The following is a 16,905-nucleotide window of genomic DNA, read 5'->3' on the forward strand; positions in this document are numbered from 1 at the left end:
ATGAACACAGACCTCCTTCAGCCATCCCTGCCCTCATTTAAAACATGCTTAATTCCCAAGGAGCCCAAGACAACCCATGGAGACAGTAGCATCTGACCATTTCATCCATAGTTCATTTGGGTCTGGAAGCGCAAACTGTTAGTCTCCGAGTTTACACACCTTGGCTCTGAGGCAAAGAATGTGTTTTGATCATTAAAAATCCATCCAAATTAACTATCTTGGAAATAGCTATGTTTGTATAGAATTAAGTTCTTTTAAACACAGTAAAACTGTGATCAGCCCCAAATGAATTCTTGGCCTTGTGGACCATTCACCCAAAAGCAAATGACTAGCACAATACATGGGTGATCGGCTGTTTTTCCTCTCACCCTGTACCAAACTCCCTAAAAGGTTTCTACATTAATTCACAATGCAAGTGATGAAAACTCAGCTCCCACCTCTGCCTGACATAATTGTATTAGCTATATTTAGCTTATAGATCTCTTCCAGTGGAGCAACTGTGCGTTATCAAAAGCCTCAGTAACAACAATACTAGAAAACTGACCAGAAAACATCTGTTCAGACAAGGAAAAGAAGTGAAACTTTATCACCCATGTCCTTGGAAAGGGCCCTAGTCACTGAGCTGCTGAGCAAGCAGGGAGCAGCTACCCTGTTCTGTTTTAAAGATCTGCCCTTGACTATTTTTGACTTATTAAGCTAAGCCCTCATAGCACCTCATTTGCTTTTAGATTTATCTAAAATTTATCTAGATTTATCTAAAATCTAGATTTATTCCTGGCAGGACCAGCTATTTAATCCAACCTGTTTGCCCCACTCGAGATAGAGAAAAATATGCAACCTTTTTCTTTCTACTATCTGATCTGCTGCTGTCTTACTATAATAAAATTATTGTGTTATTTATTATACTCCTGCTCACTGGTATTGCAATACTCTCCGAAAAGGCAGCCGCAGAGCTTGGGCAGCACATGTGCCAACGAGGGTCTCTCCACATTTACAGCCATGATCGGTTTTCCATTCAAAGATTAATTCAAGCATATTCCTATAACTGCTCTTCCTAGAAATGGGACCTTTCCTAAGACAAGCCAACTAACTAATCTGCTGGCCTGGGGAGTGCCAATTAAAAATCCAGACTATGTCCCTGAAGCTACCTACCTTGGCAGGTTGGCTGGCAAAGGCAGCAACCGGAGAGCATTGGGCTTACCCCAGGCACGCTGTAGCACAAGCATGGGGCCAGGAAGCCAGACATGCCAAGTCTACTCCCACCTTTGCCACAAGCAATCGTGCCAACCTAATGCTTCTCCTCCGTTCCTACAGCATAACGACTACACGCACTCAGAAAAGAATGGGACAAGGTCCTCTGCCACTACTTTGGGCACTGAAACAGAAGCAGCTAGTCCCCAAGTACTGCAGGAGCCTTGTTTGGATGAGGTCAGTTACCTACAAGTCTCAGTCTCTCAATGCTTGGTATGTCCTAAAGCAAATCTGATACAATGGTAGACCTGCAAATATTGAAGGCATCTGCTGATGGAAACAAAACGTTTGTGTTCTTCTATGTGTCATGCTGAATCAGCTTCATCTCCCCACACCCTCCAACATCCCACAAAAACAGTAGGTGCTGCGTGCCACCCCTCTGCAGTCAGATAAAGCATCACTAATGTCTTTGCCACTTACTAATTGAACTCCTCCCCTTAACCACCATCCAGCTCTATGGAGGTCTTGCTGCTTCCCAGAAGCACACTTCAGCTGGGCAACAACAACAGCTCCAAATACTGTTCCGGTGATTTGCAGAAACATTCAATGTCAGCGTTCACTCTGTGGGGTGTCTTAACCCAGAGTTTACCAGTATCCATAACATCCAAATGCTACTCACATAGGCTTTACCAATTATTTGATCACCTTAGCAATCAGCACAAAGCGTCTGTTTTTCCTTACTCTCTCATTTGTTCTGCACACAGCTTTTTGGAGGTTGTGAGCTCTTTAATTGCTCAGATAGAGCTGGCTTAATGTGTTACAACAATAGAGAAGGCCAAAAACTAAAATAACCTAAATCAATAACACATCTTTCTGCAGTTGACTGCCACAGCCACCATCTTGAGAAAAACTCCCGTGTTCTGTAATAAGCTTTAGTGGAACTAGGAGGGCTTCTCAATAAATCAGGACTTTATAACCTGCATGAATATGTGAGAGGCCATCCCAGTGCAAGGGAAATATTAGGTACACAGACACTGACTGCAACCAGCTTAGGATAAGGTTCTGCCATGTGTACAACATCTTCTACCCCTCACAATTTCTACTTCCAGCTGCATTCATAGACAGGTATCTTATGTCAGTTCGGCAGTGCTAGAACACAGCAGTAGGTCTCCACTTTTTAGCATTTGACAGTAGCTCTGCCTGCCTCCTTTTCCTCCCCCTTGACAGGTTGAAATCCACTCCAGAAGTGAGATATCAGGCAAGCAGTTGTAGTCTCTGTGGTTTCTCAGTCTGATTTTCATTCCAAGGTAGGGTGGGTGAAATGGTCTGGTGCCAGATTCAGAGTGTTTCCAAGCTGATTCTGCACAGATTAACACTTCACTGGCTGCATAAGAAGTCCATGAAAATAAACAAGAGCACAAGAAGCCACTTTTACTACTTTACTGCACTCACCCTCTTGTACCACGCTGTTAGCTCAGCAGCTGTGGCTGTAACGCATTCTAAGCACACCAGCACAAAGGGCAGATGAGAGAGGGGGTGCAGTGAGAGGACTCCCACCTGCCCTCCCACCCCTCAGCGGCCAGAGACCAGCTTGATTTGTCAACCATACCATGCTGTAGAGGAGCCAAAGAATGCCTGGAAAACAAATGCATTTCAGGTGAGGAGAAAGGGAGAAGTATCAGAAGGATTACTGATGCATGGAAGACAGCTCAAATCAAAGGTACACTCAGAGGTAGTGCCATTTTCCCCACACCCTCAGTGAAAGCTCAAACTGTCCTAGAAAGCCCAAGACAGCCACACTGCTCAAAGTACCCAGTAGCAAGTCAGATGGCTGTGGCACTCACCTCTGAGAGGTCAGCAAGCAGCTGCTCTGTGTGGGAGATGCACTGTCCCCAACGCCACAACACAGTGTGTAGCATCTCAGCATAGACTTGAGGCTTTATCTCCTGAATTAGGAAAGAAAGGAGTCATAGCCAAGTCAGAACAAACGAGTCCAGCAAGTCTCTAGTGACAGAGGCTTACCCAGTAGCATGATTCCTCCCCTAAAACAATAACAGTACACTTCTTTCATCACACCTTTCATCCAGGAATCTCAAAGCCTTTTCAGAGCATTAACTACACCCTGCAACACCCCAAATCAGAACAGCCATGAAAATTTTGCAAGGACGCTGAGTTTATTTCCTTCTTTGGTATAATTAAAAACAAATCAGAAATTATGGGCAGGACCAATGCAGAAAATTTGCATGTTCCAAAGAGACAGTGTTCAGTCCCAGGTCAGATCAAGTGCTGACATAAATTAATGTAGATTCAGCAGCACGTGCCTCTCAAATTCCATGAACTTCCTTGAAATGGGTCATTTAGTCAGGCAAGAACTTGCTCCTATAGCAACAACTACATTCAGGTTTGCTATTCTACTCCTTTGACACTGATTTTCTTTGTGGCCAGGTAGCCACGCACACACATCCATCCTGGAAAAAATATTCAAGGTCAAATATTTGTGATATAAATATATGCAGGTCATCTAGATATAATTATGTCTACTTCTGTTAGTTACAGCAAGTTAATTAGCAACACAAGCACAAACACTCTAACCTAAGGTAGCATTTCTCATTTTTTTTTTGGGACCTCTTTTTTCAATTATATGTTCTCAGTTCCAAACTTACTAATAGATATATATGCCCACACAACCTTACAGACAGATTAGTTTCAGAAGGCAAATACAGATGCCAGAATACCACAACAAGACAGATGGGTGATGGGTGGCAGAATATTTTCTTTGCTGCAGTAAAGTTTCAAACATCTAGGGACTCTTTCTCCACCTGAATTGCCTTCATTTGACCTCTCTACAGTTCAGGGACCACCAGCTGGGAAACACAGTGATGCAAATACATCTTACATGCTTGGAGCTCTTCCTTTCACCTTATGTCATGTCCATAGCCAAGTAACAGAAACACTACCTGTGGCAGAATGCAAACCCCCCCCCCCGCCTCTCTCCCCCTCCCTCCTTCAGTATGGAGGAGTGGGCACATCTCCCTCTCTCCCGGCTACTTGAGGCTAACAGCTTCTTTTGTTTGGCCCCAGAGCACCCAGGCCAGGGCCATTAGAAGGGAGTGCCAAAGCAGCAGTGAGCCGCTGGGCACCTACGCCCAGGCTGGGGGATGTTTTTGGGAGGCTTCAGGGGCACCCACAGCCAGTGTGGGGGGTGCAGAGAAGCTTCTAGAGTGCCTACAGTCAGATCTGATCAGATAAAAAACGGGATTCTCATCGAGACTCCGCCCATTGTCGCGGGTCTCTCGGAGCACGAGCAAGATGCTGCCGCCGAGAGCCCCCCTCCCCGGGATGGGGACTCCACTTGCCTTGCCGCCATGTGTGTAAGTAAAATTTCTCGCAGGATTACGAGTATATTTATACTTTTCGTGCACATATGCACGCGTACTTTAAATTATTTCCTCGCACAATCGCGAGTGTATTTTCCTTCCATGCACACTTGCACGCGTAACTTTCCGTGCCCAATACGAGCACGTGTATAAATTATTTCCTCGCACAATCGCGAGTGGCCGCCGAGAGCCCCTCGCACAATCGCGAGTGTATTTTCCTTCCGTGCTTCCACATAAGCACGTGTAGGATTCCGTGCACACTTGCACATGTAAGTAAATTAACTCTCGCAGGATTGCGGGTGTATTATAAATTTACCCTCACGGAATTGCGAGTGTACACTTCCTGTACTCACTATGAGTGCGTGTATCTCTTTAAAAATAATCCTGCACCGTGTTTAGGCAAGTGTGTATTTCTCCAGGACTCAGGGACGGCTCCGGCATTGTTTTGGGTGAAGCCACGTGCATGCACACTGTGGACCGCCTGTTGTATTAGTTGCTGCCTCTCAATAATTTTCCTCAACTGATATCTGAACCTGTATTTAAGTCACTTTTGGAGTGCTAAAACCCTGTTTCTCACCAGTTTAATAAAAGTTGGTTTTGGACCTTGTCGTCCCTTAAATTAACCTACGGGGTGCCTCCGTGACACCACCTTTCTGAGAAGGTTAGCTTCTTTGGAATTAAACCTAGGCTAAAGGTAAGCCTTAGCTTCTCATCATTTCAATTCAGTCAATGTCTCAGCATCATTTGTTACAAAATGCAATGAGTCCTGTTGCTAACTATGCACATCATGTAATCACTTCTCAATACTTTAACTGAAAGCTGCATTGCTATCCCATATAGGAACACTTCTGTTCAGTCAGTCCAGAGAAATACAGACAGAAGCCTACCTAGAGGGTGACAGTTTCCAAGAGTGAAGGATCAAGTGTCATATGATTACCTGACCCGTGTGTAGGTGGGGTGAAGACCTATCCATTTCAGGCAGTCCATGATCCTCAGAGCCCTTTCTTGTGACTTGATGGTGGCACAGGTGGAATAACGCACAGCTCAGAGGCTTAATGGCAATCTCTGAACAGTCTCACCTATAGGCAAAAAACTCATTGCTGCTTACGCAGAGAAGTTCAATTCAGCAGGCTTTTTAGGGCACTGAAAAGCTCTTCCAGCCCTAGTTTCATGGCAGGAAGGCACCAAACTGATTAAGGAGGTGATAATTCTGATCAACAGTCCCCTTGCTGCACAAAGTGTCTATGCATCTTCTTGGACTGACAATACTTCCCTGGGGCAGAAACACCACCTGAGAGAAAGGGACAGGCAATTGCCACCAGTGGTTCAGTTATCGGGTACCTAACAGGTTTGGCTCCCGATTCCAGTGACAGCATACTGATGTGTCTTCTGATGCTACAACAATAAAATTCAAAAAAATCCTAGACAAGTTGGGAAATGCTGGGGAGGAGGCAGGGATTGTGGTCCATCTGGGTACCAAGTACAAGAAAGAAGATTCTGGAGGAAGAACATCCGATGCCAAATACCAGGACCCCCATCATAACACAGCTGGCAGAGAGGCAAAGTCTCAACCCATAACTAAAGCAATGAAATAAGGAAGAGAGGCTCAGGTTCATCAGGGACTAGGGCAGCTTCTTAAGTAGATTAAACCTAGTAAAGGATCACCAGATTTCCACCTGAACTGAGGGAAGTGGGATCTACACTTCACATCAGGAAGATCACACAGACTTTGAAGTGATGAGCAGGAAAAAGCAGACTGGTACACACAGGATATGCTGTTCTGAATACCCCAGTAGGCACTGCAACATCAGGTAAAGACAAGGATGGAAGTTGATGGAAGTCAAGTAGTAAAAACCAATCTGATATGAAGAAGATCCAGAGACAGAAAGCCAAAGCAATGCTTTCCACACAGTTCTTTAAGGATGGCACAGATCCAGAAGGCTGACCTTAAACAAGGACATGGACAAAGCAGGTGTAAAGGAAACATGACAGCAGGAAGGCAACAGAACACAAAAATCCCAGGGAACCACTGTTTCAAATTATCTTCGTTACTCTAAAGTAAAATGTGAAGCCTTTACATTAACCACTGAGGCAATACTAGATTTCTAGACGCTGTGAATACCTGTTTCAGGAACAGACAGCCAGAAAACCCACAACATGAGAAGCAACTCTTGATTCAGTCCTGACCAGATAGTTCATCACACTTCTGCCATGTACCTAAATTATATCAGCATTTGATTTAGCATTTCTATAGAGAGACACCAAAGTCAGAAGACCAGCTACTGCCATTCCCAATTTCAAATATAGGAGCCACAAAAAACAGAAATTCAAGAACCTAAAAGGGGAACCTTGAAAAACTGCATGTTTTCTGGAGAGAGACAGACTATTTTAAGACATTATGTTGCTGAGCAAATGCATCCTGCCTGTTAAAGAAAAATGCTTTCAGGAAGCCCAAAGGTAAACATAATAGATAAAAACTCAAAATATTGGAAGCAAGAAAGCATACTTGAAAACAGCTGAAAACAATAGTTATAAACTCAGGCACGTAAACGACAAAAAAGAAAAAAAAAAATGATGAAGAAGCATGCCAGAAGCATCTGGCTGATATTTCTCAGGAGTGAAGTATCAGTGTAAGAGACTGGGGGAAAAAACAGAAGATTGGGGGAAATATTGCCAAAAAAAGTGTTCTAAAGCAAGCATGGGGAACCTTTGATAGTGTAGTAAGATACACAAAATGGCCACATCAGCACAAGCAACTAAGTAATAAAAGTAGCAGGTATTTCTATAACTATGCTGTATGGGGTAGAATCACATCTTTTGTAAAACAAAATTCCTGCCTTGCAAACCTATCTCAATAGCTGGTGCATGAGGCAGGACTGATTGATAATGTCTGCTTGGATTTCCAAACAAAAAAGATCTCTCACAAAAGCTTCTTAAAACATCTGAGCTGCCATGGGATTTGAAGGCTTGAGATGGAAAGCCAGCTGAGAGGAAACACAGACAAATAAATGATAATGCTTTTTGTGAAGCCAGGTTAACACCTCACCAGAATCTCTCATATATTCTTAAGTTGTCTGGAAAGAAGAAATAAAGAGATGACAATCAATCAATCATAACTGTCTACTCATGGCAGTAAAGACAAAAACCTACTACATCACAGTGCAGAAACATATAAGACTGAGATACTACGTAACAAAAAAATATGTAAACTCTGGAAAAGAACGTAGTTTCACACATAAACAGTACTAACCTCACCTACTAAGTGTCAGGTGTTGAGTTGGTTATTTATTTCAGGGAAAAGACTGAGAAAGCACCTCCAACAAGATCAACTCGTGAGTAGTCAAAAAATTAGAGACATGCTACAAAGTACTTGTAAAGACAACACAGACACAAAAAAGGAACCAACTTACATCACAACATTAATCCACATCACAACTGTATCCATTTGCCTATCTCAAAGCTGACACAGAGGAACCATAAAAGATCCTGAAAGAGGCAGCACAACTGACTAAAGGAACGAAGCTTCAAAACATGGGATGCCTGAAGAGACCAGGATTCTGCAACCTGAGAGTGGTACAGAGGGACAAAGGTCTAGAGAGTGGAATGGAGAAAGTGAACAGGAAAACACTACTCACTGTTCTTCTAATACAGTAGCTAGAAGACACGAAACAAGAGTGCCAGGTTTAAAACGAGCATAATATAAAAGCAAAGTACAGGACTCCTTGCTGCAAGCTATGTAAAATGTCAAATATTTACACATTTAAAGGGGAAAATCACTTTTCTGTAAGAAAAATCCACCACAGAGCTCTTGAATATGATTATTTCACCTCTGTGATGCAAGAATTTTCCATGTCAAACCCCTGGATGTTTAGAAACCACTATCAGCACCATACCCTGACTGCTGAGTTTGCATCTTCCTTAGGTGTCCTCCACTGACTTGTCCCCAAGTCTCTAGTTCATTTAGCTGCCAGGCATTCCTTCTTAATAATAATAAAGCATTATTAATCCTGTGATAGAACTGCCAGCTTGGGATCCCTGTTTTCCCATCCATCTCCTGAGTAAGATGTCATCTGACCTGCCTAGCTAGATCAGTAGCCACAGAAATGATGCATCAGTGTCTTTGCTCTTAGTTTAAGAACCATGGCAGCCTGCTTACCAAAACAGAACAGAATAGAATAGTTAATTTGGAAGGGTCCTACAACAATCTAGTTCAACCACCAAGAAAGCAGACATCATGCTTCTCAGCATCCAACAGCACATTCAGCTCAGGTTCCAGAGGAAGCTTGTGCTTTGCAGCAGATGGCCATATCAGTACAGTGTCTGTATCTGATAACTTATCAGACTCCAGAAAGGGGCTGTGGCACTCCCAGGTAAACACGATGGTGTTCTTCTGATCTGATAGAGCCTAAAAGGATGTCACAGAAGTGATAACACCTCATATCTTGCACATGACTGAAACTTCCCACTGTGTTTTTGGAAATTAACTTCAGACACACACTGTGATTTTCCTAGATAGCCCCAAAGCTTGTCAAGCCAGGTACAACATACAACAGGCACTTACCTGAATTCAAGGCAGAACATGATTTTTTTCTTTCACATGTGGACACTGGGATGACATCAGTTCATCAGTGACCAGTGAGCCAAGTGTGTTCGTCATCTTTTGTCCTCCAAAGGTGGCCAGTTACCAAGGTACCTGCCAAGGAAAAAAAAAAAAAAAGACACTTTATTCATAACAATCCTAAATTTATATTAGGATAGAAAACTCCTCAGAGGACATTTGTATTTCCGAAGGCTCTTGCCAGACAAATTGCTTAGCTCCTTTGTTGAGACAATAGCACTTTCTTCAAGAAAAAGTTAATACCATCCCAATGCTGTCACCCCAAATACAGCTCTTGAGGCAGGGAGCAACCCTGGAGCCTTCCTGAAAAAAAAAGGCTGAAGGAAACTCAGTGCTACCTTTGTAGCCACAAGTTTAGGAAAGTCCAATCCCCAAGGCAGGGCATAGCAACTCTTTAAGTTTGATCTTCATTTGCAAAAGAAACAAAAGCTGCCTCCAGGCAGTGCAACTTGGAATGGAAAAGCCCAGGTCTGTATAACTGAAGTCACAAAAAAAATCAGCAGTGCAGCTCTGTTTTCACCCATTACAAACACAAGTCCAAAGTCCATAGCTTACACTTTTCCTCATGATTACACACAAGTATCTTGCAATATATTAGCAATATTTTATATATTCAGCAAGAATACTTTTAAAATATTTCTTTAAAACTGTCCAGGAAAGGTATATTCAAACTTTCGTATGAGGAAAAAGCACGGTATACACCCAACATGCCTTACAACATGACTTGTCCTTAGGGTTCAAGTGTTATTTCCCATAAAATGCACAACTCAAGCGTATCTGCCACTGCATTTCAGTCACATTCACGTGTCTTTACAAACGCCAAACTGACACACAAAGATCATTTCGGCTCATCTCTGTACAAGGCCTGTCAGCCTGACCCCAGAGCCTGGCAGGGTTATGGAGCAGATCATCCTGAATGCAATCACACAGCACCTTCAGGATGGACAAGGGGTCAGGCCCAGCCAGCATGGGTTTAGGAGGGGCAGGTCTTGTCTTACAAACCTGATCTCCTTTTCTGATCAGGTGACCCACCTGGTGGATGAGGTGGAAGCTGTAGATGTGGTCTATCTAGACTTCAGCAAAGCCTTTGACACTGTCTCCCATAATATACTCCTTCAAAAGCTGGTAGCCCATGGCTTGGACAAGTGCACTCTCTGCTGGGTTAAGAACTGGCTGGAGGGCCAGGCCCAGAGAGTGCTGGTGAATGGGGCTGCATCTAGCTGGCGGCCAGTCACTAGTGGTGCCCCCCAGGGGTCAGTGTTGGGTCCAGTCCTGTTTAACATCTTTATTGATGATTTAGATGAGGGGATTGAGACCATCATCAGCAAATTTGCTGATGACACCAAGTTGGGAGGGAGTGTCGACCTGCTTGAAGGCAGGAGGGCTCTGCCAAGGGATCTGGATAGACTGGAAAAATGGGCTTATTCCAATGGGATGAAGTTCAACAAGGCCAAGTGCCGGGTCCTGCACTTTGGCCACAACAACCCCCTGCAGTGCTACAGGCTGGGCACAGAGTGGCTGGAGAGCAGTCAGGCAGAAAGGGACCTGGGGGTACTAATTGACAGGAAGCTCAACATGAGCCAACAGAAAGTCCAATGGTATTCTGTCCTGTATCAAAAATAGCACGGTCAGCAGGACAAGGGAAGTGATCCTTCCCCTGTACTCTGTATTGGTGAGACCACACCTGGAGTATTGCGTTCAGTTCTGGGCCCCTCAGTTTAGGAGAGATAATGAAGTGCTGGAGCAGGTCCAGAGAAGAGCAACAAGACTGGTGAAGGGACTTGAGCACAAGACCTGTGGGGAGAGGGTGAGGGAGCTGGGGTTGTTTAGTCTGGAGAAGAGGAGGCTTAGAGACGACCTCATCACTCTCTATAACTACCTGAAGGGAAGTTATAGCCAGGTGGGGATTGGTCTCCCAGGCAGTTAGCAATAGGACAAGGGGGCATGGGCTTAAACTCTGCCAGGGGAAATTTAGGCTGGATATTAGAAAGAAATTCTTTATGGAGAGAGTGATCAGGCATTGGAATGGCCTGCCCAGGGAGGTGGTGGACTCACCATCCCTGGAGGTTTTTAAACTGAGACTGGACACAGCACTTAGTGCCATGGGCTAGTAAATGGACTGAAGTTGGACCAAGCGTTGGACTTGATGATCTCTGAGGACTTTTCCAACCCAGTTGATTCTGTGATTCTGTGAAGTGGGTTTCCAAAGAGAAAATCTGCATATTTACATAATCTCAAAGTTCCCTAACAAAGGATTCAAAACCCTAGCTTCCAAACCATGATTCTTAAAACCAGGTGTTTAGGAGCAGCAAAAATTTACATACATGGAATTTGCAGGGACCAACTCTAGTTAAACAAATTTCACTAAACACAAACCAGCAGGCAGGAACACAGCGTGCCTGCAGCTTCGTACGCTGGCCAGTGCTCAGGTCCCTTTCTGCCCCAGGAATAGCATTCAAGCCACATCAGCACAAACCAGCACAACAGGTGTCCTGGTACAGACCTGCCTCTGCTCCTATTAAGTTCTAGTTACAAATCCTGATCTAGTAGTTAAAATACAGCTCCTGAAAAACAAAATCAAGTCACTTTTTCAGAAGCCATCAATATCCTTATCAGGTCTCCCAAAACAACAGCTATTAAATCTTCACTTTCCTTTCTGATTTTATCAAACGAGTATGCTTCATTACAAAACTTCAGTAAATAAGAGAAACTTGAAATACACAAGGACCTTCATTCACTTTTTTGCCTTTTTTTCCTATGTAGCACTGTTGCAGCTGAGACTCTCCTAGGGCTATGTTTGATTACAGTTGCCAGAGAATTTGCTGCCAGGTTTATTTTACTAATAGTCAGTTTAATTCAAGTCAAAATACACTTAAAACGTCAAGTCTTCAATCCAACTCCAGAGCCTGCTCTAGCCTGACACTTGGTCTACCTCTGTGTTCAGATCATCTTGCTGATGCCAGCTCTCCCTGTACAAGGGAATTAAAGTAATACTCAGACATAATAACTGGAAGAACTGAAGCTGGAAGAAACTTGACAGAAAGCTCGGGTTTTTTTTGTATGGTATCTGAACAAACACATGCCATGGCAGCAAAGCAAGTGTATAACTTAACCCGGGTTCTGTTATCAAAGAGAATTGGAGGAAAAAAAAAAAAAATATCCATGAATTGGTAGGCAGGTAGCTGACTCCCAGAGCAGGTTCACAGCTTCATCTTAAACACCACAGTCTCCTACATGACGCACACAGTGAGCAGTTCCACCCCCCACAGACCTCACCGTCCCAGCTGGTCCACAAATCTTCTGCTGCCTTTACTGTCACGCAATAACCCCAACTTTGGTCTCATTTCCGGCATAAAGGAGACAGCAAGAAAGCCATAAGCAAACACAGGTAAATGCCATTTCAGCCTTTGGAAAGGCACTTTCTAACCACCTCCTGTTAGCACAGCGCTTTGATCTGTCAGTAATAAAACACTAACGAGGTTGCTTTGCTAGACCTGTATCAGCACAAGCTACAGAATATCCACAATTCTGTTCAGCAGCAACCTGTTTGAACAGCTTGTGTACAAACTGGAAATGGCTTACAGTAGAGCTTACTGCACAAGCAAACCAAACCGACATATTTCCTTAAGAAAGGAAATTTTTGATTGCTGTACCACCAATTTTAATTAAACTCATGCATGTTGCAAGCAGGTGGGGGAGACTCAAAGTTAGTGGATAGAAAAGAAATTTTTTATGCCTGTGACTCTTCACTTATTGTCATCCCACCATCCCCACCCCCCTCATCTTCTTTTGCTTCCTGTGCCCCTAGGATTGTGTAGTTTCACCCAGCGCTCTGAGTCAAGATGCATTTACTCAGTCTCTCATTTATGATAATCCTAAAAAACCTCCTCCTTATTAAACCACTGTGAAGTAATTTTCTGGTGGGAGCCTCCTGCTGCCTTGTCAATCTCTTCCCTAATTGAGAAATGTACATTATCTAGAACTGCCTGACTTGCAGAGTGCTGAAGAATTGTCTTGATCACTAAGCCTTAACAAGATCTGTGATCTTGCTATACCAATGTGTCACTGGAATTGCTTCAACAGCCCTTGTGACTCCTCCCCATCATGTTTGCCATGACAGCTCTCATTTTCTTCCTTAAATGACATTGAGACATAAACATGACTACAGTAAATGCTATCACAAGAGTATATAACCTCTCCTTGGACAGTTCTTTAAACCCAGAGAAGTAGAATCATCCACTGTTGTAATGAAGTGCCCATGTAGAAGTCAACGCAAAAAATAAAAACTGATATGCAGGCAAAGGTCTACAGCTAATGCAAGTCATCTTCATTTGGCTACCTGATAGTGAGCTGTGCTAATAACCACTAGCTGAAAATTTCTTCCCATTGCTTCAGGGATGGCCATTCAGGTACACACAATGTGTGTGTTGAAATACTAAGCTACAAGTCTTGTTAAAGGCAAAAGTAACAAAAAAGTAGAGACGGAACAGAGAGATTAACAAAAATACCTCTCCTTGTAATTTGTTTCTGGGTTTATGTTCATCTTGAGGGAATGAAAGACGACTCCAAAGAGTAAAGCAATTTTGTATTCACATTTTCTGTTTAACACAATTGTTCTACAAAGCTAGTATTAAGCTGAAGATAACTTTAATTACCTCATTCTTATTGTGAAGGATGAAAATAATAACATGTCCCTGACACAACAAAGTATTTCCAGGTTATCATTAGCCTTTATGAAGAAAGAGACTCAACGAAACCTAAGTGGATGTGATCTTGAACACTGCTCTGTTTTCTACATCAGGAAAGGGAAGGTGGTGGTGAGGAACAGTAGGATGAGAATAAAAAAATACTGCAAATCAGATCTTGAAACATTTGCCCTTGAAGGTTGAGGCTGCCATGTATGACAAGGATCTAAATTCAGATATGTAGAGAAAAAGAACACTAAGAAATTTGCATCACTCCCATGCCTACTTTTAGCCTCCATCAATGAGGCAAATGAGAGGCTACAGCAACAAATGAAGGCGTATCAATGTTTGAACTGCTGGACAGCACAAAGGAACAGCTCTGCAGTACCAGCCCAGGGGACCCTGCAGTCTCATGGATCCAGAAGCCCATTTGCCACACTGAGGGTCTCGTCACAGTCGCACTACAAAGATACAGTCCTTGGAGAAGACAGAGCAAAGGCACCATACAGGTAGCTGCGAGGGACACCATCCATGTCCCGTTACCTTTCATTGCTCCCACCCATGCTGTGCAGAGCTGCACTAGGCCATCACCAGCAAAAACAGTGTTGTCCCTGGGCTGTACCCAACTGCCTGCATCCTTCTACCTTTCTAAAACCAGCAACCTTCCGCTGCAAACACTGACTCACAGTACTTCAAGATATTTACTAACCGGAACACAGGATTTTAAGGATTGTTTTTTCCTTCCTCCTTTTAAACAGAAGAGGACCGCCCCCACTCTGGTGCCAGTACTTTCACATATTTACAGTAAATCAGAAGGACACATACATATGGAATGCTTAGCTATAACAGGGCTGCAATAACATCCTTGTGCTGAGCATGCGGGTGATCTCCCTTCTGACAGATAAAGTCCTTGGGATGTTCCACCCTCCCTGCTTGCTGAGACTGGGTGGGACAGAGCCTGGCCTGGGTTGCTAAAAAAAAAGAGAAGGCTGGTGCAGGGAGGCAGGCTCATAACGCATTTGGGTGGGGAGATGGAACCAAATAGTGCTGGTGACAGCCAAGTTTCTCAGGCTGTGTCTGCATTCTACAAACAGTCTGGGTACCTCCCTTACTTGTGGAGAGATGAGGCTCTCGGAGTTAAGTGGAAGAAGCCTCTGTCTCTCCCACATCATCTCTGCTCCACAGACACTGACAGGTAGCATGTGCTCAGGGAGCCAGGCCAGCACACTCCAGTGTAAAGCAACTACAAGGGAAGAAGCTTTGGCAGTGATAAGCCAGGCCCTGTGTTGCACTTGCATGGGGACAAATCAGCAAGATCACTTGCAAGAGCATTTAGGTACAGCTGGAGATGTTGATTAAATGGTACTCTGACATTTGCAAGGAAGGAAGAGACAACAGCTCTGAGGCAAATGGGCACAAATCGTCACTCTCTTCTCTGCTCCAGGTTGATAGGGGAGCAGAGCTGGACCGAGTGGGCAGATAAGGGCCTGCTGCCGCTGCAGTCTTTAACTCATGTCCTCCATCAGCAGTGAGCAAAGTCAGTATGCACAGTGCAAGAGACACCAAGCCCACTCTCCCCTCTAGAGACAGAGCCTTCAGTCTGCTTGTAAGCCAGCAACCCTAAGATCTTAAAAGGATGATACACCCAACTGTATGGCCTCAACAAAAGGGTTATTACAAGCAAGAACAGAAAATAAAAAGCTCTGAAAGCTGTCATAGACCAACGTGACAGTACACAGACAGAAGTGGGTTCCAGGTATTTGGAAACAAATCAGGATTTAATTCAGAAGTAAATCAAGTAACAAATACAACAGAATGCAATAGTTGGGAGTGCAAGATCAAACGCTTGGAGGCTTAACAAGAAGTCTTAAATTCTGAAAGATCATCCACTGAAAAGGGCAAAATACTTAGCCAGGCTGTAGGCATTCATGAAGTGGCTTGGAACCAAAACTGTCATTCAGCCACCAAAAAAGGAAAATGTAAATCAGTCAGTATTGGAGCTACAGAGACAAAAGTAGTATGCCATGCACAGTAATCCAGGCTCCCTCTGGAGCATCGTGTAAAATTCTGCTGCCACAGATGAACCACACCTAGAGCAGACACAAAGAGGGTTCTCAAGAGAATGAAAGCAATGGAAAGCTATTCTTACAAGAGGAGGGTAAAAACTACAAGTTTAACAACAAAAGAAATGTAAGACAGAGCTTAAAGTCCACCTTAAAAGGACATGGAGGACAAGAGCTAGACAATCAAAAACTGCTTTGGCTGTTATTCCACTATGAGACATAGCTGGAATTATAAACAGCTGCAGTGTCATAAACTCCAAGCCAGCCAACGGAACAACTGCCATTGCTGGGCAACAGACAGAATCGTTCTGTGCTTTGCAGACAAACTGTGGTGCTTTTCAGGAGAAGAAACACACACAAATGGTGACTTTTCAGCCTTTATCTGTAGGCTGCCTCTCCAAAAGGCTGGCTTCCTTGTAGGACGGCATACAAACCAACCAATTTCACTACAAGGTGAGCTCAGGTCATCACATGGCCTCACAGGCAACTGATCAGAGACACTTGGGAAGCCCTCTCTCAAAAGCTTTTACACCCTGAGCTAGAGTCTTGAGGTGCACATAAAGGATTAGCCAGAGTCAGTGCATAATATTAATTAAAAGCTGTTCTTGCACCCATTCTAGAAGAGATGCTTTGTAAGAACAAGCATTGCAAGACATTTTCTAGCATTTCACGCTAACATGAACTGGTAATCTTTTTCCTCCTCACTGAATGATGCTCAGTAAAGAAAACCAATACTGTTACAACCTGAAGGCATGCAAATGCCCTCTGTGCTTGGTCCAAAGCGCATCCCACAGGTGCTAGCATGAGCAGCATGCAAAAGTCTACAAGTTTGCATTATTTTTTTATTCAGGAAGACATTAAGACTCACATTGACACAGTCCATAAAACAAACTCTCTGCAATGATGGTGACTCTACAAGGGTTTGGCAGTTGACTTCACACAGACCAGTGCTCATCCATTGTAAACAGTGT

The 16,905-nt window shown here is 43.7% G+C and overlaps 1 protein-coding gene across 4 annotated transcripts in view; it reads right to left on the reverse strand.

The window, feature by feature from the left end:
* The window catches only part of LOC102090794 (transmembrane protease serine 11E), a 50,185-nt gene that overhangs the window by 17,490 nt on the left and 15,790 nt on the right, over positions 1–16,905 (reverse strand). For 2 of the 4 annotated variants that reach the window (XM_065061642.1, XM_021300405.2), the window contains exons 3-4: positions 9,130–9,261; positions 3,036–3,137 (exon numbers count right to left, since the gene is read on the reverse strand). In XM_065061642.1, the coding sequence (XP_064917714.1) occupies positions 3,036–3,110 (75 nt within the window). In that variant the 5' untranslated portion in view covers positions 3,111–3,137; positions 9,130–9,261. Of the gene's footprint in view, positions 1–2,643; positions 2,815–3,035; positions 3,138–5,505; positions 5,557–9,129; positions 9,262–16,905 lie in introns of those variants that run through there. The other 2 variants (XM_065061641.1, XM_065061644.1) reach the window with 2 other exon arrangements.

Source organism: Columba livia, chromosome 4, assembly GCF_036013475.1.
Source record: "Columba livia isolate bColLiv1 breed racing homer chromosome 4, bColLiv1.pat.W.v2, whole genome shotgun sequence".
NCBI classification, from domain to species: domain Eukaryota; kingdom Metazoa; phylum Chordata; class Aves; order Columbiformes; family Columbidae; genus Columba; species Columba livia.